The following is a 22,924-nucleotide window of genomic DNA, read 5'->3' as shown; positions in this document are numbered from 1 at the left end:
ATATGCCTAATATGAAACAAAATCAGTGCCAAGATGGCCATAAATTATATTTGCAATACCTAGGTTTTGGGGTGGTTTTTCTATGTTCCCCATGCATTTTTCTTACCCCATATAGAGGAAACCTTCTGGAGGTTTGCTCTGGTTTGAAATATGCATGACAGACAGTGAATTTCAAAGCAAAAGCAGGTAAAACCACAAAAGAATCCAAGAGCAAATCTTTGATACCAATAAACACTTCTTTAAATCATACCATCAATATTTCTTGGCCAAACTCCCCCACCTGACCGACTATAGTGGATGTTCCTCTGTAATCCTCTCCTTTACTCAAGGGCTGGGGAAGGACTCTTTGCTAGGGACTGTAGTGACAGGACAAGGGGTAACAGGTTAAAACTCAAACAGGGGAAGTTTAGATTGGATATAAGGAAGAAGTTCTTTACTGTAAGGGTGGTGAGGCACTGGAATGGGTTGCCCAGGGAGGTTGTGAATGCTCCATCCCTGGTGGTGTTCAAGGCCAGGTTGGATGAAGCCTTGGGTGATATGGTTTAGTGTGAGGTGTCCCTGCCCATGGCAGGGGGGTTAGAACTGGATGATCTTAAGGTCCTTTCCAACCCTAACTATTCTACGATTCTATGATTCTATAACTAGGAAAACATTTTATAGTGTGTGTATGCCTGCACCCACTTTCATTACCCTTTTGGCTACAGATGCAGAACAGCAACCTTTCACCTGGCTTCCCCATTAAAGCCCTGGATTTTGGGAAGCTCTACCAAGATGGCCTTACTGGAAAAGGAATTGCAGACCTTGCAGCCCTGAGATGGAGTAAAACTGACAGTGATTCCCTGCAAGAGGCAGTCCAACCCTGAGAAAACACACATCAGTATTTAGAAGGCTTAGGATACAAGGAAGACATCTAATCCAAAATGTGGGATATGGTTGAGAGTGTAAAATTTTCTGGCCTGTAAGTTGGGCTGTAGTATATAAAATTAAGGTATTGCATTGGCAATGTACGGGAGAGCAGTTTCCAGTCCAGTATAAAATAATTTATAGGTGAGAGTTAACCTGTGATTAAAACTCACCCTCTAACTCATGTTGTCTGGGGTAACTATATCTTGGAAGAGCACAGAGCTTTGCATCTGGAAGCAAACTGCTTGGAATATGCACATTTGTACAAGTCATAGGCTCCCTGGTAGAGTCATGTAGCAAGTGATGCCTGTTACTCCTTCATTCCCCTCTCCCTAGTTAACCTGCCAAGCTCTGTGAAACAGAGTAATTGCACTATAGTTGCTCTTACTGACACTGGGGAAGAGGATGCCTTCTTCTGTCATATACTTTTTATTTTTCCCTTTGCCTTGCTGGTGAGGTTCTTACTCTGTCTCACTAGTCATTGCATATAGGCAAACACAAGCCAGATGGCTAAGACCATCAATCTGTGTTAAGATTTATGTTAGGAACAGAGAGGTGAAAGGCTTTAAATACCGCTGCTAATCCCCAAAGCCATTAAACTGCTGCCTCCTTGTTGCTCATGCTTCTATTTGCATTCTACTTCATGTTAGCACGCAGAGCCAACACTGTACAAACACCTTTTATTTTTAACTGTGCATGCATTGAAGCGCTCTTACTTGAGAGCCAGCTCCACACTGCAGGAGGCTGCTGTTTCATCTGCATTCAGGGCTTGCATCCCAGGCTGCCAGCGCTCCCTCAACACCACTGCTAGCTCCTCCCTGCCTTCCTCTAACCTTTCTTCAGCTGCATTATCTCATCCTCCAGGTTTTGTTCCTTTTCTCAGCACTTTCTGCTGTCACCTGATCTCATGAATCACGGAACGGTTTGGGTTGGAAGGGACCTTAAAGCTCATCCAGTTTCAACCCCCTTCCATGGGCAGGAACACCTTCCACTAGACCAGGTTGCTCCAAGCCCCATCCAACCTGGCCTTGAACACTGCCAGGGATGGGGCAGCCACAGCTTCTCTGGGCACCCTGTGCCACCACCCTCACAGGGAAGAATTTTTTCCTAATCTCTAATCTAATCTCTGTCAGATTAAAGCCATTCCCCCTTGTCCTATCCCTACATGTCTTTGTAAAAAGTCCCTCTCCAGATTCCTTGTAGGCACCCTTTAGGTATTGGAAGCTGCTCTAAGGTCTCTCTGTAGCCTTCCCTTCTCCGGGTTGATCAAAATTTCCAGACATTTCCTCATTTTCAGCCAACACACATGCCTGAGCCTGCTCCCCTTGCAAGTGCAGCTCCATGTACTGAACATAACCAGGGAGGAGCTGGGAGGACACTGGGAACAGACTAATCTCCCCTCATCAGGCTGCACGTACATGCACTGGCAACAGAGCAATCAGATGGGCATGGCTCTACAGGAGGCTGAAGGGGCAAGTTGGTGATCATACTGCTGATGCTTCAAAACAAGACAAACACAAAAGCCCCCACAGAACCTTCAGTACCGACAGTTTCAGCCATCCTGTTGATCTTATTTACTATACAAAACCAGGGGTCCAGCTGAAAAGGTTCCTGCTGTGAAGCACTTGCTGAGCAGGTATTCCATGATCTGCCTGTGCAGTTTCCATAGAACAGCAGAGGATGTGCAGCACAACAGCCTTGCAACAGTTTGGAAAATGGATTTTGGGGCCATCTCTGCTTGCTCAAACAAAAAGCATCTTGTCTCCCACCCTGAGTAGCCAGCAGTGTGGGCTGGGGTACCTGCCTCATGCAAGCTGTCTAAATTGTGACTTAATCAGGTTTCCAGCAACTGAAAAGACCTAGTGCGTTCTCACTCTCCATATTTCTCTCCACCACACTTGTCTTTCCAAAATCTTGTCCCAAAGTTTCACCCATTGGTCTTCATGATCATCATAATATCCTTAAGGAGCTTTATAGTCACTTCTCATGCATTTTCAATCCTTAGTTATTGAAAAATCACTTCTTTTTGATTGCTTACAATCACTGCAGCTACCCAACAGGAGCTTCACAATAGTACAGAGGCTCTATGTCCATCTCAACCTAGAAGAGTTGATGTTTCCTAGCATAGTAGAGCACAAGAGAACACCCTAGGGTTTGATGAAGCCCAAACGTACATAGGAGGTTTGCAATAACCTAGAAACTAACAAGCTCTTTTGGTTGTTTCGAACCATCCAACTCAGTTCTCCACTGGGAGAATACAACACACTGACCAATAACACAGAAAAAGGCAATGTTTTCTTTGAGGAAAAGCAGATTTGGAGATCTCTGCCAGATGAGATCAACTAAACCCAGGCCTGATTCTTTTCACATTGAGTTGTATAAAATTATACTTTCCATAAAGCTTTCCCTTGTCCTCAGTGCTCGTAAGAAGTAGAAGTAAAAAAGAACAAGGTAAAACAAAAGAACCTTTTATGCTTTGGAGTGAAAAATAGGACTTTTGGTTGTGAGCATTTGTATCCTTTAATCATGCAATCCTGCATACGCAGCAATAGGCACTACATAAACCTCCATCTGACACTAAGCAAGTTTAATGAATTTTTTTAGTCTGATTCTAAAGAAACTTCCTCTGATACACTCTGTACATCCTGGCCTTGCTGCAGCATCGGTGCAGTTTTTCTTCCCGTGTTGCTTAGTTACACCAGTCCCACAACACCAGAGTCTCACTGAATGTACAATGTGTTTGTAGCTTTTGAAGCCATATCAAATAGAAATCCTTAGTACCAATCTCCTAAGAAGTTAGGCATTGGTTTTTCCTGTCACCACATAGATGGCTTCTTTTATGTGCTATATCACTTGATCTGCTGTAAAATACATATACGTGTACGAGCCTCAGCTGTATAAGAAGGCTACGTGGCAGCTGCCATTCCCACTGCGAGGGAACTGGACAACATTATTCCAGTGCAGGAAATGGTGCTCTCAGCTAGGATCAGATTTGGATTTCTATTTCCCAGATGCTTCTACCTTACACAAAAGGAATGAGGCGCTCCTTGGGAAAATAGACATCACTTTTTAAAACAGAACCTACTGCAAAACTTCCTTACTTCCTCCATGCCCTAAAATACTGGAAACAACTGGGCTTTGTCTACAACAAGTGCTAAAGTGGATTTCTCACCCCCATCTATGCTAATGTAGTCACACACAAAATGTTATGTTTTGCATGTGGTGACACTTCTAAATTCAAACTCCTAACAAAATCCCATCAGTAACCTAAGGCAGAGGTTGAGACAAATGAGACAAACACAAACTTAACTGCATCCTTTGCAATGAGAAGCACTTTCCAGTTAAAAGTACTTGCAATTAGAAGTGATTAAATATCAGTGGCCGGAGAGGACGGGATAATTCTGGGCATGATAAAAAAGTGCATTTGTAATGTTTTACATGAGATGCCCAAATATACATCACAGCAGAAAGAAAAGATCCCTGATTTATTCACCTTTGATGCTATACAGAGAAAGCTTCTGCTTGTTCACCTGCTGGAGCCAGGCATCCATGTGTGAAGGTCTGAGTACAGAACAGCAATACACTTCCCTCCCTCCTTCCTGCAGCCTCTCCCAGGGCCTAAGGCTACATATAGACCATGCTGATTAACAGCCACTGTTGGACCAGTCCTCTGGTGGTTGAGCTAATCCTCTTTTTAACTATATTTAAGGCCTACAGGCTCTGCATCACCTCAAAGTAAGCATTCTTATACCCTAACGATGTGCTGGGTGAAAAACACAACTACTTCCTTTTGCTTGTTTTCATCCCAGTTCATCATTTCCTGGCATACCTTGTGTTTCTTGTGTTACAAGAGATGGTAAATAATTGCTCCATAGTCACCCTTCTAATTACCACACTCATCATCTTCCCTGTGCTCTCCCACACTATAAATGCACACAGCAGCCTCGTTCTTGCATCGGTATAACCCCTGTGCTTTCAAAGACAACCTCACTACCTCCCACTTCACTGTTTCAATACAGCCCTTACCCAGGCACCATCCCAAGAGCTGGAGAGCTCAGGCATTTGGAACTGACAAATACATAGAAGCAGCCATTTCCCCTGACTTCTGGATTGACTGCAAGCTCCATTGTCAGTTTGACCATAGGAGACAAACAAATGTCTGCAAGATGCTACTGGAGCAAAGAGGAGGAAGCTCCACTTAGCAAAGCTCTTGAGTGTTGCTCTTGACGCAGTTATGGTCTATCCATACCCTGCTCCAAGCCGTGCCATTCAGTTATCAGGAATGAGGAGGCAAACCATTTTCCAGACCATAGAGCAAGCAATGTCATAAGCTTCTGTCAAACTGTGTACAACCAGAGGATCCAAGCCCAGATTCTGAGGGAATTGATACTTTCAACACGCAGTCAAAGTCTAGAGCAATGCTCTGTCAGCAGTTAGCCAGGAAGTAATTCAAAGGGATAGTACCAGGAAGTTTAGTTAGGATTCATAGCAGCCTTCCAGTATCTGAAGGGGGCCTACAGGGATGCTGGTGAGGGACTCTTCATTAGGGACTGTAGAGATAGGACAAGGGGTAACGGGTTAAAACTTAAACAGCAGAGGTTTAGGTTGGATCTAAGGAAGAAATTCTTTACTGTAAGGGTGGTGAGGCACTGGAATGGGTTGCCCAGGGAGGTAGTGAATGCTCCATCCCTGGCAGTGTTCAAGGCCAGGTTGGATAAAGCCTTGGGTGATATGTTTTATTGTGAGGTGTCCCTGCCCATGGCAGGGGGTTGGAACCGGATGATCTTAAGGTCCTTTCCAACCCTAACTATTCTATGATTCTATGATTCAAACTGAAGGAAGAAAGTGCCCATTAACTTTTTATTAGGTACTGGAAACCCAATGCCATGGAACCCCCTCATGGTCTGCATATCTCTTAAGGTGCTGAAAATAGTATCTGAGCCACTAATTACATACACTGCCTCTCAAGCACCACTCCTGAAATGCTGCTTGTGCATCCTCCAACATTACATTGAGATACTGGCAAAAGCAGCTAAGACAGACAACTGCAATGAGTGGTAGGACTGGCACATCAATGCCATGGCAAATGAAGACAAAAAGCCATAGCAAAATTTTGTTTCACAGGTTTTATGGACACCTTTAACTTTTAGTTAGCTTGAGGTAAGTTTCAGACACATGTAAAATGCACAGAAGCTTTAATCATTATGTTTATATTAAACTTCTGGATTGAGAAAAAAAATAACAGTAGCTTACTTATGTTGAAGTGTACATTATCAGGTGAGAGAGAACTAGAGAAAAGCCAGCACCCTATTCCAGTGCACAGGCTCCTCCAGGTCTCTCATACATGTAATGCTTCCTTTGAAGCCTCAGCTACCGAGGGGCAATGAACCACCATGGGAAACAGCAGGGCTGTGCTTCTGCCCAACTGTTCTGAATGAAGTCCCTCAGCAAGGGCTCTTGCAGAAGCCCTTGTTAATCAGAAGGAGAAAGCCAAAGGGATTTCAAACTTCCCCAAATCTTACTCCCTAATGTCTATTTCCAGTGGCCTTTGCATGCCTGCCTGTACCAGTCAGGAAAACTAGAGCCCTCATGACTTACAAGGCACATCACTGCCCAGGTGAAATCTCAGATAAAGGATATCAGGTGCTTCCAGTAAACTGCCTGGCACCTCTCCACATAGTAAAATGAAGCCCATGAAAAATATTTTGTGGAACACATTCAGGTGACGAATTAAGGAAACGAATCAGCTCATGAACATTGCAAATGCAAATAGAGAGGCTAAATTTATCAAACAAATTACTCATTTGATACAGGATTACTTACTAAGGGCTAACTTATGATTCCTTTGCTCACACCGAGGACCGCTTCAGCCCCAGTGAAGTCTGCCATACTAAGCAGTGAGGGTGATGCTTCTCAATACCAGTACAGAAATTACAATCTCTACTTAAGAGTTTGCTCACGTATTAGTGCAGGGATCTGCCTTTTTAATACAAAGCCCTTCATTCAGCCATTTAGACAGTTTCCAATTTGATTCCAAGCCTGGGAGATCTCTTAACAATGAATTTCCTCTGCAATTGTAATATATTTGCACATTTATGCACAACTAGGATGCTGTGCATCCTCCTGAAGTAACAGGGCAATTAATAGTAGCTCTTATCCATATGCTTTGGGTAGAGGGGACAGTGTTTTCATCAACCAGGATAAAAGCAGAAAATGCATTAAATGTCATAACCTGGAATAGAGCAGAAAGTTTTTTTTCAAGATGAAGCAATTTCTCTCTCTTTTTCCTAGCATCAACTGATACGGCTCAAAAAAAAAAGGACAAGCTTTTGGGCTCAGCATCCTTTCATTAGCTCTGAAAGGACATGGAATCTAAAAGCCTGCATCTTCCATCTATCAAATGGTCTAATAAAAGTGCAAAACTGTCCTCTCTCTAACAATTTTTAGCAATGCTTTAGTGAAGTAATTTTGTTACTCTGTTTAAAGTAGCAAGGATGCAATATAACCTTGAATGCTGCAGCTTCACATACCCTTTATAACATTAGTTTTGTGTAAAGAACATTTTCCCCAAAAAAATTATTCCCTTCTCCAATTCACTGATAACAGTGATAGATTTAGAAAGACTTTAAGTATTACAATTTAACCTTTCAGAATATACAACAGCCACCATGAAAAATAAGCATTTGTCAAAGGTCCTTAGAAGATCATCAGTCTGACACATGAAGTAGCTAGGTATACACGCTATACTGGAGGGGAACAGAAAGGTATCCTTGCTTCAGGCTGGCAACTGTTTACAAATACTCTTCATTTTACTCCTATGATGGCATCATAAAAGTATGAATCACTAAGGCAACTGTTGGTAAGTCTAACTTTCCAAGGTGATGTTTTTAATACCATTTGCTGGTCAGGCTTATGGATTTATATATTTAACAATAAAAGTAATGTCTAGTACCTAGGCTCCATGTAGAAACAATGACTTCCAAGAGAAAAAATGGTACAAGTATCAGCTGCTTTCCCAGAAAGCTCACTCATAATACTAGCAGCAATGAATCCAGCTGAGCCAGAACTGCAGGCAAGGATATTTTATTTGCCTGAAAGATATGTAGCAAGCCATTCTCTCGGATTAAGCAGAGAGAATTTGCCAGCGCAGCTGAAGGGAACGGCTGGGCTACTTCCTTCCACCAGGAGATAAGACTTAACTGGTAAAAAGAAAAAGAATGATTAAAAAGAGTCACTGTTTGTTGCACCTAATGTATTAAAACAGTGATCCATCTTAAGCACAGGAGGTTGGTTATTCAACCAAAATAGTCTTCCACCGTTGCTCTTTTTCTACCAGGACATAAAACTCCTCCTCAGCAAACCCCCAAAGGTTCAACAGAAAATTCTGTGTGGATCAGGACTCATTACTTTCTAACCCAGTGCTTTTCTAGACAACCACTAGGATGAGATCCTAAGCCTGAGTAACAGATGAAGCGGTGCTCCCTTGGAGCATGCTGGCTTTGGCTCAGGTTCTGTACAGGCTACTGATTACTGAGATTAAATCAGAAATGCTGAGGCTGTGACAACTGTCTCAGCATTTCTGAGCAGCTTTGCTACACTCCTAAGACATGAAATTACTTAGAAGTCTGCCTCTTCCCCCTATATATTTAAAGTTTGCAAATGACAAGGCTCTTGGCAGTTGTCTTAATATCGGTACTATTACTCGACTAATTTCTTTGGCATTCCACTTGCAAAATAGGCCTAATGATATGTTCAACTAATGGAACAATTTCCCCATATCTATATTCCACTTACTCTAATGCACTGAGGTGTAACTCTCACTTCATTTCATTATCACTTGACTAGCTCAAGCACTTGGATATCTTTTTGGATTTATTAATGCACCAGGTTTAAAGTAATAACTATTTATGTATATAGCTCCACGAATATATTCCTTCTAAGCTTTTTTTGTCCACATCTATTAAAGTAGATACATTTCATAATGTTTGTGAATGTGAGACATGCTTTAAAAACGTCTTGATGTTTTTTTTCTGTAAGCTTAAAGCAGTATCTCAGTGTTATTCTCTCCTGCGAGTGTTGAGATAGTGTCCTATTAATTTAAATTTAGGGCAAGTCTATCCTTAAAGACTTTCATTTCACTACATTAATAGATTCACTTAACACCAAAACAAAAACACCAGAGTTCTGGCAATTCCTTCCATAGTCTAAATATCAGGAATTAACTGTCAAACATAGAGACAGTTGCTAATTCCTTGACACAGAGCTATGTTGATGAAGTCCTCTGTGCAAGAAAACAATCCTGCAAAGAGATGGAATATCCCTATAGAAGAAGAGTCTGCTGATAACTCATCCAAGTCCACTAGGTTAAATGCGGATGGCAATTCACAAGACACCAGAAAAAAAGAGCAGACATGATGGTCATCTGGCAATCACCATCCGGACCTTCAGCTGATGTTCTCACCAGCAGGCTGTAGACGATTGAGGATGGGGCTCACTTCTGCTGACATCTCTTGCAGTGGTGCTACCCTGCAGGAAAGCATCAATTCAAGATGGCAAAGAAAGCCTCAGACTGTATATTGATTGTTAGGGCAGTCCTCCAGAAGATACACCTAAATACTGATAATTTCTGCAGGGATGCTTACAAAAAGCCATCTGGGTAGCATGTATCTTCCGTGCATCTCCTTGCTGAAGATCTAAGTGACTCCTAAAAGGATATACCAAATGTCTGTGGTGATATAAGACATCGCAATCAGATCTCCTGAATCACTGACTACTGACCTAACCACAGGAAAACCTCCTCTGAGTTTTAGATGCTAAACTGTTTCCTTTTAAAGCTCTGGTTCACCAGCCAGTAGATGCTCAGGTCCTTTTGGAAAACAGCATCATTAAGGCATATTGAAACTGTCATTCAGAATCATTAGTTAAGAGAAAATTACAGTGGGGAGCCTCTGGAAAAGAGCCCTAAGATCTTTTACCAATCTATACCAGATTGTGGCTTCTGAGCACTAAAACATCTTTCTCTGGACAGCTGTTCGGGTAAGCATAGGACTAACCCTTCTGGACAGTCACATCCCTCCCAACCACTGCATTTGCTGCGCCTTAGAGGGTCCCTACCACGATCCCCTCTTTGTGGTCACATATCATATTCCCAGTTTTAGTTCAAGCAAAAAAATTGCAAACATTTCAATGCATGAGGATAAACATACTTTAAAACTGTGTTACAACTGCTCATCTACATAATGTGGCGTAATGCAATTATACGTCTTTATATAACATGACACATAACCCCACATGTTCTCTGTGGACAGGAGTTCAACAATGTCAGGTTTTTAAAACCCTCCAAAACAAATAAATCTCTCATCTTCCTCTCTTTTCCCCTTTGGGCTTGCCATGCTTCAGCTCTGAAGCATCTTCTTGTCTCCCAGGCTTTCAAACCCAAGTGGGTTTTACATTTATAACAACAATACCAGCCTTTAATCCATGACTTCAAAGACCTTAACGAGGAAGGTGAGTATTAATACTCTAATCTGTTGACAAATTGACACTGTAGTTTGTTCTTGTCTAATCTGAAGGGCAGGAACGTAGACAGGGCACTGCCACTTTATGCTGTGTGTTGGGGTACACTGCCAACAAAAATTGTATCACACAATGAATGGATTAGACATGAATGCAGTCTTTGAAATGCACGTTCAATGTGTGCCAGACAAAAATATTAAGCAGTTAGAAACCATTCTATGGTACCTGAATAATTCAATAGGTCTTTAAGTTTCAGCTGTCAATCACAGCAAACTAGAGATTACAAAGTCATCTACAAAAAGCTTTGTTCTAGTGAGATGAGACAGAAACATCACAATTTCCATACTACCAGTCAAAGAGAAAGGAAAAAACCACTGTGGCTACTGTGGCAACATGGTCCTGTAGAATTAATAGACACACCAAACCAAAGCTCTGCTTCTATTACTCAAAGGCCATTCCACCAGACAGACAGGGCAGCGAGTGTTTAAGTGACTGCCAGTTCTGAAATGGGTGATAAAACAAAATACTAAAATCTGGATCTTGTCACATATAGTAGGACTGACGTCATAGAAAACAAAATAAAAAGGGAGAAGGTTAGGGTTGATAAAACCCCCTGAACACAGATTTCTAATGATATATGATAAAAATAAATCACAGGCATACAGGGAGGGGGATGAAGGGGGATTAACAAATCTACTATCCACCAGGTTTTTTTAAATTCTAGGAAGTAACTTCCCGTGTGAAACATAAGATGAATGGCTAACATTTCCCAAGTGCTCCAGTGAGAGCCATCTTTCTCCCATTCATTCTTGCACAGGGACAGCTCAAGTTTAAAGTTCTCATTCAGACACAGTTGGGCTCTAACCCCTGTGGTATCTTTTCAGACCCAGAGAAACCCTACCAGCATCGTTAATGAAAGAGCAAAGCATGTACAAAGTGCATGGAAAAGCAATATACACTGGGAGCTATATACATTAGTGCAAATCATTTTCTTCTCAGAGTCAAGAGACCCAGTGCCAGGCACCAGGTTTCAGGAGGAAACACAGATACAGCAGAGAATGAAGAAACTAGCTGCACTGAGCATACAGAAGCAGGCCTTGACTTTGCAAAAGCATTATCACAAGTAGTTTTGCCGGTTCACAAATTTTAAATGTCTGCATTTGTCCGGGATCAGAGCCTCTACGTGCAGCTGATCTTTAAAGAAAGTTCACATTTCAATATTTGGCTGAGGCAGGGAAAGAAGAAAGGATGCCAACTGTTTCCCTTGTGATGCATTGGTTTTCCAAGTCGGATGGCACTCGGTTACTTTACCTACCTAGAGGGAAAAACTCGCCCATTTTCTTCTTGAAAATCTTGTAGTCAACCTCCAAAAAGACGCAGAAGATGATCCGATCCACCTGCAAGAAACAACATTATTCACAGTGAAATGATCCCAATCGTACACATTGGAAGAAAATAATAAAAGCAAAGAAACTTTTAAGCCAACATGCTTTATGCTCCAGGCAAGCAAGACAACATCACAGGGACACGTGTTTTGACTTTATTGTGTGCCTGTGTTGTAATCTATAAACATTTGCAATCACAGCTCACAACTATATCCTTTGCTAACTGCCTCCAGTTTATGCAAACCACTCTTCAGCACAGTATAAATGACTTTTGGCATCCGAGATGAGTACTGGGATGCAATGCTTGATGAAAGAGTCACATGGGGGGCTTCTAATAAGCATACAAAAGAATAAATGGGTAAGCAAAGAGCTCTTTTTCCAGCCCTTGTCCGACAAACCCATTGCAAAACCATTTAGTATTTTAAAATGGCTTTAAAAGGTTTCATGCGGTTTTAATTTACATGAAACCACTTACTCTTGCTATAATACAAGCAGAATGCAGCAAAAACAGAAGCTGATTAGATGACAGGTAGCACACAGGGTAAATAAAACATTTAATACCCCATCTACTTAGCGAGGCTGAGCATATCAATGAAACCACAGCCCATAATGTATGTGCCACCCACCAATGACTTCAAATAAATTGCTCGGGACAGCACTGTGTGTGAGAAGCTTTTCTAAAGGAGACCAAAAAGAAGCCAAACACAATAAAAACCAAACAGAATTACGAAGCCTTTAAGACTGAAAACCACCTACACTGGACTTCACCCCAGCCTTGCTATTCCTTTGTTTCATCTGTTTGCACAGCCCAGCATAAATTGCCTCTGCAGCCAAAAAACCCAGCTCTGGGAGGGAGCTGTGGAAGTCAAAAAGACCTTCTCACAGCTGAGCTGAGGGACCTGCAACCCAATAATCAAGTTTTTCTCTGAAGTGTATGAAAGCTTAACTGGAGTGGGATGAAGCCCAAGGAACAGGGAATTCAGCATCTTGGCTGGCATTATGCTGCCCTCCTGTCTCCACGGGCAATAAGCCGATCTGTCGTAGCAGAGCTCCTCAAGCGCGCCTTTGCACATGCTAGAAAAGGCAGCAGCCTCCCCCTGCAGGGAACCCAGCGGGAGGAACGCTCTCCAAAAAAATGCCTTCTTTCCCTTATCTTCAAAAGAAAACGCTGTCCTTTTGCTAGAGTGGCTCTTCGAAGCAAAGTACAAGTCTTGGCTTCAAAGATACCATTATGCTGAGCAGATGAGGATGTCATTTTAGAGCTCTTTTTGGAGCAGCCTGGTAGAATTCAGAAGGGAACAAGAGCAGGCAATAACTGCTTATGCTGGAAAATGCTAATAGTTGGTACCAAGGACATCTGTGAATCAAAGCTGACTGCAAAACCTGAAAGAACAAACTGCAGGTAGGAAATAATACACTGAAGGTACAGGTGATTTGGGTGTTAAGGAAGAAAGAGGCTTGTGAACAGGAGAGAAAGCAGCAGGGCAGAGCTTGGGCAGACTCTGCTTGCTGGGGAAGATTTGAGAGCAGAGAAACTGCCTGTTGCTGTCTGTTCCTATGATGTCCACAGAAACAAACTGTTCTGGGCATCCCTCATAAACAAACCAGGCTAAGCCTTAAAAGTATTCAGCAGCTACTCTCCCTAAGGGATATATACAGTCAAGAATTCAAACACCAATTAAACACTCAAGCCACAAAGCCACACTCATCTGAGTGCTCTCAAATATATAATGTAAAGCACTAATGACAAGAGGTGCCACATTGTACATATATGAGAGTTTCCACCTAAGAAAAGTGTGTTTTCAAGAGGGAAGCTTTAGACAGTGCATGCTTAAATTACGTTTCTTGTGCAAATTGGTTTAGGGTAGTGCTGGGGTGATGCTAGATTGTCATCGTCTATCTCTGCCTCCCTCGCAGAGCAGATAATCATTACTGTGATAGGCTCAATACATGAACCAGGAGAGACATTAGAGCAAGGATGAAAACTCATGAACCAGAGGAGGAACGTTATTGCCATGCAGAGAAGTTCTGAGTACTCTTCTTCTATAGTTTCATATTCTCTTCAGTAATTACTACAGGCATTTCCCTCATTTTATCCAGTTCTGCTTCTCAAGGTGTTCCTTTTATTTATTCTTTGCAGTTGATAATGATAAAACTTCTGCAATTCTGAGAATTTCTGCTACTTCTAATATAATTCCTTAATTTAAAGATAGGGAATCTCTCTAGAAATGGCAGACTATTTCAAAATTTCTAGCCTCCTGAGTGTACACATCCTATATATAAACCTGTTCAGTTTCTTCCTGGTGTGAGAAAAAGTGCTCTATTTTTAAGTATGCATAAGATATTGTGATGACAGCTGAAATCCTGTGTTTATCTGATTGAATGGCATGTGTTGGCAGATAGTAAATCTGAAATTAAACCATATTCTATCATCCTGCCAGTCATTGACTATTTTATCTAGCATCCCCACCTAAAATAACTTGAAATTAGGTATGGAAAGTAACCCTTGTCCTCACTGCTCCCATTCCAGCTACAATAAGGGAAGGTTTAATTCAAGTGACTAGAAACCTGCCTTGCCTGCTGGCTCACAGAAGCTCAGTAGGCCTTTTGGGATGCGCACTCATGAAAGCTTTTCCTTATTCAAAGAGGAAATCTCTCCTCTTATGTGCTTAGGAAATGCCAACTTGATTAGATGTTTCATGCCACCCCTTTGCAGAGGGCAGGGAATAGCCCCCCCAGGACCCCCCTAAGTATGCCCAGGGAGCCTCCAGTGCCTTTTGTAAGTGCCTGGCTCCTCCACAGCTGACCAAGCACCACTCAACTGCAGCAGAAGTTTAAAGGAACTGCAAGTTGAAGGTATTAAAGCTCATCCTTGATTGACAGCTCCTTTCTGGACGCCAGTATTAGAATCAACCATCCCCTGTCAGAGCCTGATTAAATTCTGCTCGCTTCAAAGCTATGAATAAGTGGATCAAAGAACCCCCAAATTAAGAGCACCACAACACAGGAAGAATGGAGCTGAATTGCATGAGCTGTTCACTTAGTAGGCAGCTTCACAGCTCAAGGCTGCAAGTACAGTGATTGTTTTCAATACATTTATATGTGTGTGTATGTATATATATATATATATATATATATATATATATATCTAACTTTCTTCTTGGGCCCTGCTCTCCTTGCCAGGCTCCATTTACTTTGGAGGGGGATGCCTTCCCAGTGGTTTTGTTAGCTGCACCTGATAGGGATCCATAGACTTTGAGGCTCTGCATGGCTCACAGGGCTGAGGTTGGTTTGCAGTGGAATGGACCCAGAGTTAGTCATTGACACTGGATTTTACAGGGATACAACCAAATCTAGTGAACTGAAAAGCCTTTCCACTGGGTATAAGAGCACCACTGGTCTTAATAGCAGCATCATTGATCTTAATACAAAGCTAGCAAAAATACCTCCTTCCTGGTTTTTATGCAATGGGGTTTTGTTTGGCTGTTTTTTCCCCGATGAGTTTGAGAGCACTTTGCATATAGCAAGTTTTAAGATTATTGGTGGGTTAATGCACCTTGGGTTAGTTCACTCAAACCACTAATGGCCTGGAAGAGCTCCATGGGAGTCTGGGACAGGCAGGCACACCGGGACTGCGCTGTCACCGCAGCATGAGCATGATGAAAAGCTGCTGAGGGCTCCACAAAGCACCCAGCAGGGCTGAGAGCTGCACCCTCTGCACAGGTGAGATGCACCTACACACAGACATCACCAGCCAGAGGCAAGTCTGCTCAGAGAAGGCAAATGGAGTAAGATGGACATGTTCTGCTTGAAGAAATGATTGCAAGCCTCCCCACATCCAAGGCCACAGTAAAGTAAAAGTCTGCTGACACTTTCTGGCAACTTTACATTCTCTATTTATGGATTCTTCAAGAAGAAATAAAACACCAGCCTTCCTAGCAAACTAAAAGCACACATCAAGTACCCTGAAGGACCCTTCCCTTTACAGCAGCGTGCAGGAGAATACTGCATGCATATGCACATACCTGTGACTACAGCCACTGATATGAGAGTTCATACTATACAGCTGTACTAATATACATATTAGGATCAAAAGTGTCTCAGTTTTTATCTCAGCTCCATTGCTGTGGCCTCTGGCAGGTTTCCCCATTCCTCTGACTTCATTTCTCTATCTGTCTGGGGACAGTACTACTCAGTTGTGCACTTACGCATCGCTACAAAGAGGTATTGCCAAGCACAATCCACAGGACATGCCAAATGCTGTCACATGTATAGCTGTGTATATATACCCAGGCACCAAGCAGTATATATCAAGCACAGATTTAAACAGAAAACTGATCAAAAGACATTCTAGACTATTTTATCTAATGAATGTTTCCATGTCATTGCCACCTTGGTCCTAACAAAATGACAGCATTTCAGCGCTACTGAGTATTTCAGGCACATCCCCAGTACCAAGACGTTCACCCAGCAGGCAGTGACTGCTTTTTATCATATGTGACAACAAATTTCATCATAATTTAAATCTTACTAGAAAATACACAATAGAAAAACAATGCTAACTTGTAACCAACGTTTCCTAATCCCAAATCAAATTAATGGTAACAAACAACAAAGAGACTGAAGCAGCTTTCTGCTCTCTGCCTGCGCAGCAAATCCCTTTTATGAAATGCCTTTGCCTGATCCCTCTGGGACCTGTTGTTGTAAGGTGATGGCGAACACCAGAAGCTTGCTGTAACATTTTTAGTGTATCAAACATTCTGTGGACTTAATTCAAAGTTCAGTGAAGCCAAACAGAGGCTTTTTATTGAGTTCAGCGTGGTTGAGTCGGCGCCTATGCTCCGTAACACCAGAAATAACATTTGCCTCCTTAAGAATTAAAGTTCTTGTGATATCCAAATTTCATTAACCTAAATCTTCAGATACTTTCTCAAACATGCTATTAACAGTCACAATGCAGAGCTGCCTGTACCCATTAAGACTCCTTGACTACAGCGCCTGTAAGGAAGAAGCTCTGAACCTTCAGCAGTGCCACAATCCCACATTTTCCCTCTGCTCAAGTAGCCCTGTTGGCTTTCTACGCCTGACAAGACTTCTCTTGTAGAGACCAGTGGGAACAAACCATGTAAATCAGATTTCCAAGGCATTATCTCAAAATCTCAGTTGCGGGAAGCAAAGAATAAGGAGGAAGAGATTTTTAATGCACCACAGGATCAGGCTATAAGTGTCCTAGCTGGTCCCTCATTCTTCTATTTGTGGCAAGGGCTCAGTTTGCTGTTCTGAAGTTTACATCTCTCTCTCTCTTGCTTATCTTCATGGACCCCATTTTCCATCTCTTTCTTCTCTGGTTTTCTAACAGAGCTCCTCTCTGCCCAGGACAGAGCTGATGTTTTGAATTGACTATATGCAGAGGTACACTTCAAAGAGACCAACATCTGTTTCTGCCCCCTTAAAGTACTGGTAAATGATGCTCATGATGCTGACTTTCACCCCTTCAGCCTACCCTCTGCCCAATCTTATCCTCTGGTAATCCTATTGCAACCAACTAACAGATGGAGAAATCAGCTTTGTAAAATAACACAGGCATCTGCCATATCCCTTGCAGCAGCTGGGATCTGCTTTGCCAGAGGTGCTGCCTTTCCTGAGCACCATGCACATCTGGCCAGCTGTCCAGATAGCAGTCTGCCTGACCAAAAACAAAGAGGAGAGAGGACTGCATTCCACTTGGAAATGAGCCATGGTTAAGGCCAGAAGTTTTCACACACTCCTTCCAAAGGTGAGTGCTTCAGGCACTATAAAACCTACTCATTTCATAGCACTGTAAATTAAAATTCAGCCTCCTGGTATTATTACTAATTTCACAGAAACCATTAAAGCACAGAGCTTAGCTGACTGTCTGCTCCTTTCGGCATGACATCACGGTCTATAATTGCAGAATTAGTCTCAAAAAGAACCTCAGTCAAGTATTTATGACAAATACAAAGCTTCGGCGCCGCTTCCATCCTCATAACAAGATTTAAGTGGGGCAGAGGTGTCAGACTGGTGATACGCTGAATTTGACAATCAACGAACTGTGTGATGATGTTCACAAAGCAATTCACCCAGCTTTAAGATCACCTGGCCCAGCTTCAAATCCACTGCAGACCTGAGCCAAACATCCCCCCCTTCTCATTTACCTGAACTTGCAGCCTCCCAGATGAGCCCAGCTACAGGCAAACAGGCAATCTTTGGATCACCCATCAGTCCTGAGGGAGGCAAAGATGTGCTCTCTTAGGACAAAGATCTTTGATTTTCATGGATTTGAGTTTTGAGATTCTTTGAATTTCATGTAAAAACCTAACTAAAAATCCACATTACTCTCAATCTCCTGCAAGTGATATTAATGGAGTGCTGTGATCCCACATCAAGAGCAAATACCTGTTGAGTACCAGCTGTGAAGAAGCAACTCTTACTTAAACCATTATATTACTTAGGCAGTTATTGAAAGAAAAAATAATACGAAACACATGATTTATAAAATGACTTATGCTTATCACAACTAGAGTGGAATGTTTTCTATGGTGGTCTTACTGAAGTTAAAAAACAGAAACAGAGAGTTATTATTAGTGCTTTAATATCCTACTTCATGATGGAAAGCATACTTTGCTTGGAGTGAAAGATAATTAAAAGTCCAAAGGCAATTTAATTAAAAAGAAAAGAAATAAAACCCCAAAACAAACCCACAAACAAAAAACCCCAAAAACAAAGACTAGAAATTTATTACAAGTTTAAAATATTAATACAAACAACATCCCAAAGGAACAGTACATAAGGCTTTGCAGCAATCCCTGCCTCTAAAGCAAAAAGCAGTAGCAGTGCAATTCGCAATGAAACTCGAGATCAATCTAAAACATGGTCAGAATGTCTCTCCCTCTCTATTGTGCCTGCCCCTACAGCTCTGCTTGTATGCAACAGATGAGGGCAAATTTCTCCTTGTATCATATGGGTACCAGACACGCCACTGCAATTATCACTGTGGCACAAGCCTATCTCTGTATTACTGAAACACACTGAAAAGCATAATACCTTGCAGTGAAGAAGCACTTTTACCCACAGATCTCCAACACAGGTAAGCATTAGAGTTCTGTGACAGTCCTGATAGATGTCTGCCTCCAGGTGGAGATTTGACATGCCAAGGTCACAGAGAACAAGAGCAGCAGAACTAGACCAGGACCCTGGGTTGTATTTTTTTTCTCCTGTTCTCACTCAAGCAAAGATGCTACAGAGAAAAAAATCCTATCAATGGTCACAAGCTTCACTGCACACCACCAGTTTTCCTCTGGCGTATCCTGCCAATGTACCCATGTATCGTGAGAATCAAAAATGATAACTCTTTTCCCCTAATACATTGGGGTTTTTTGAATGTTACTTGTTCTCTGTGTGAGAAATCACTCTGTGCCATCAATACTTTTTTAATACAATGTATTATTCAAGAACAGGTAGAGATTTCCCTTTTGGACCTGGCAAGTCTCTGTGCTGAGGTCTTCCTTCTTCTGTGTGAAGAAAGCACCTGCCAGACAAGCTAAGTGGCAGTCCTGAAGAAGCAATCTGGATCTAAAATAGTGAATTATGACAACATTTTTGGAAGAATTTTCATATGGTGAGCAACAAAATTGTATGTGCTCCAGTTACTTATATACTGCATGATTATGTGACAAAGAAGACATGACAGTCCCGTATTGATAATATAAACACAGACTGTAAGATAACCAATAGTAAATCATAAAAACATAGAATCATAGAATGGTTTGGGTTGGAAGAGACCTTAAAGCTCATCCAGTTCCAACCCCACTGCCACGCGCAGGGACACCTTCCACTAGAGCAGATTGTTCCAAGCCCCATCCAACCTGGCCTTGAACACTGACAGGGATGGAGCAGCCACAGCTTCTCTGAGCACCCTGTGCCAGCACCTCACCACCCTCACAGGGAAGAATTTATTCCTAATATCTAATCTAAAACTTCCTTCTTTCAGTTTAAAGCCATTCCCCCTTGTCTTGTAACTACATGACCTTGTAAAAAGTCTCTCTGCAGATTTCTTGTACACCCATTAGGTACTGCAAGGCTGCTATCAGTCCACATGCTTGGGTGTTTTTGCTCAATAACTAAAATCTTTTCAGTTTCCTAAAGGTGAAAAGCCCTGTAAAATCAGCCTAGGATTTAAGGCAACGTCTCAGTATATTTCTTTTGATGGTCACTAAAACTTGTCAGGAAAGGGGCAAGACAGTAGTTTAAAAATGCATTTGTTTTTACCAAGATATCCATCAATCTGCACAATTCACTTTTATGCCACACAAACACGATGACATAAAGCCCATTAATCTTTTCCAGCTTAATACCTACTGTCCTTTGAAGATACATGTTTGGAATATCTGAAGGCGACCTCCATTTTTCACAGTTACCAGTCATAGGGCAGCTGACACAGCCAAGATAATCCTGTATTCAGCGAAACCGGGGGAATGAATGGATTCTGATGAATGTAATTTGCTATCTCAGTGACAAATGGCAAATGTGAAGAGAGGGTATGCATGCAAATATAACTGCGTTAAATAAGGGCTTGTGAAGGATAGTACTCTGAAAATATCTGATAGGCAGTTTTACAACATCCATGCGTTTTCTGAGGAGATAAATCATCAGCTTACTTAAAGTTATCATTACATCCTCATTGTGGATTTCCACTGAATAAGATGGTATTGAGGCACACAATCAAGCAGAGCATTGTAATCCCACAGGGTGAGTTTTTGCACCATGCTTTATCTTACAACATAAATTTTTCAGCATCTTTTTAGTATAATTTTGACTTAAATACCCCAAAGTTCCCAATGATTATGAGCATCCAAAGTCTATTTGGGTGTCAAACCTGTGGCAGAATAATTCCCAGAAGATGCTATGCTCCACTAAGACTAAAAGTAAAACTCTTGAAGCTGAGTTGTCACTGAGGGAGATTCTTGTATTCTTGATGTTTTTACCAGTTTTGTTGTAGTATTGAGTAATATCAACCAATACAATTCCACTCCTTCCAAAGGCCAGCAGCAGAATCAGCACTACTTGCTCAGAGTCCACCACTCTATGCTTGCAACCAGAAATGTAATCTCCTGCTTGCCATCACCATTGTGGCTGCTGCAGGATTCTGGACATAAACCAACTGCAGGCTTTAAAACCACACAGAGACACCAAGTGATGGTACTTCCTGCCCTTCAGACAGGTACAAGTACTTTAGGTTTGGATGCTAAAGACAGTGCCAGTAGGAGACAGAGCTGCCTGAGGCTGGGAACCAGCAGGGAGAGCAATGAGGATTCATGTAGTGGAAAGCAAAGCTCCCTGCTGCTGTACTGCCAAGGGAATCACAGTGACTTCTAGGTGTTATGAGAAGCCACCAGGTCCCTAAGCAGTGGGAACCAGCTGTCAGTCCTCAACAGCTCTGCCTCCCACACTCTTCCCAGTGGCAGGGGTGTGCATCCCCTCCTGCCATAGGATTAGGAGCATGCTGGTGTCTCCTGGCTGGGACAGAAATGTTTGTTTCTGGCTGTGCTGCTGGGAAGCCTTGAGCAGGCTCCTGAGGATGAACAACAAATGTTTGAGCTCAGAAAAAGAGCTGGAGAAACAGTTCCCAAAAGCAGCAGATGATGGCTTAAATATATTTCTAAATGCACTGTTACAGGCAGGGTAAAGTTGCAGTCATGATAAACTCAGCACCAATTTTGCCAGTGAGGTCAAGCAAAGGTTTTACCTCACCTCAGGGATGGGGTACTCTACAACTGTTGACTGCTGCCACTTGGGCTACTCATGTTACTTCCTAAACTACTGACAGAGGAAGAAATTCTCACTCGATCTTCCAAAGTTGGTTTAAAATTCAACTTACTTGAGTGTTTCCATCAAAAGAGGCCAGATGAACCCAAATACACAATGATATACACACCTAGAACCGGGAAGATTTCACCCTAGAAAGCTTTGCACAATACCTTATTTGATGTAGAAGTCCCTCAAAACTGATGCAATTGAGAGCAGTTCCTGAAGAAAGCTCACACTGGGGATCTCCTTTGTTATCAATTCTTTAACCATTCTCACCCTCATCCTACATTCATGTTCATGTTGGCTACTCTTTATCACAAAGCCATTGACATCAAAGCGGGGTTGGATGAGCACAGTTAAGCATTTCCCACCCTGGTGGGAAGTCAACGGCAGAACTCTGGACACCAAGTTTGTCTGATGACAGCTAGGTTTCAAAAAATTCAGTAAGTATCCCTGCACAACTAGGGATGAAGAGTGCTCACTTTAACCTGTATTAGCAGCACTGGTGTTGCAATCATAGAATCATAGAATGGTTTGGGTTGGAAAAGACCTTAAAGATCATCAAGTTTCAACCTCCCTGCCATGGGCAGGGACACCCTTCACTAGACCACGTTGCTCAAAGCCCCATCACCTGCATTGTTATGCAAGTTCTCTTTCCCATATATTCTATATTTGAGTCAGAACATCAGTACAGAAAACACTGATGTGGAAAGTTAGCAATTACTCCGCATTAGGGCAATCAAACTCCTGTAGCGGAAGCAAAGTGAAGGGGTAACATACCTACTACCCACGTTATAAAGGAACAATAAGCATAGGAGTGTTTGCAAAGCTCTTATTCAGAAAGTTTGATGTAGATAAAAAGAGCCCTGCTACAAAAATGTAACAGAAAACCTGCCTTCCTAAGAATTCAGGCTACATCACATAACTTGAAACAGCTCTGAAACCATTGCTTTTACTAAAACCTAGACAGAATCTCATTTATGTAAATACCACCTTATCTCTCTCCTTGAAGAAAATGTTTTATGATTAACTTATCTGTCATTTAGAGATCAAATTAAACTCATTGATGCAAGCTATTAAAGATCATTTTTAAAGGACAAAGGCTGATTTTCTCTAATAGTGTATGTCTCTCACTCCAATGCTAGAGATAATCTATTTGCCACCTGAAAAAAGACAGAACCAGGCAGAAGAGGAAGCTATTAAATTTCCAGTACTACTACAAAACACACTTCCATTCCCAGGATGCTCACTCCAGTGTCTCTCCCAGAAAGGAAATCAACTCAGGATCATTT

General features: G+C 42.0%; 1 protein-coding gene across 4 annotated transcripts in view; it reads right to left on the bottom strand.

Annotated features, from left to right (window-relative positions):
- MACROD2 (mono-ADP ribosylhydrolase 2) overlaps window positions 1-22,924 on the bottom strand; it is an 882,506-nt gene that overhangs the window by 76,491 nt on the left and 783,091 nt on the right. For all 4 annotated transcript variants that reach the window (XM_031047552.2, XM_031047553.2, XM_031047556.2 and 1 more), the window contains exon 9: window positions 11,735-11,816. In XM_031047552.2, the coding sequence (XP_030903412.2) occupies window positions 11,735-11,816 (82 nt within the window). The remainder of the gene's footprint in view (window positions 1-11,734; window positions 11,817-22,924) is intronic.

The sequence above is a fragment of the Melopsittacus undulatus genome, chromosome 3 (assembly GCF_012275295.1).
Source record: "Melopsittacus undulatus isolate bMelUnd1 chromosome 3, bMelUnd1.mat.Z, whole genome shotgun sequence".
NCBI lineage: Eukaryota > Metazoa > Chordata > Aves > Psittaciformes > Psittaculidae > Melopsittacus > Melopsittacus undulatus.
This window is presented reverse-complemented; position numbering and strand designations above follow the sequence as displayed.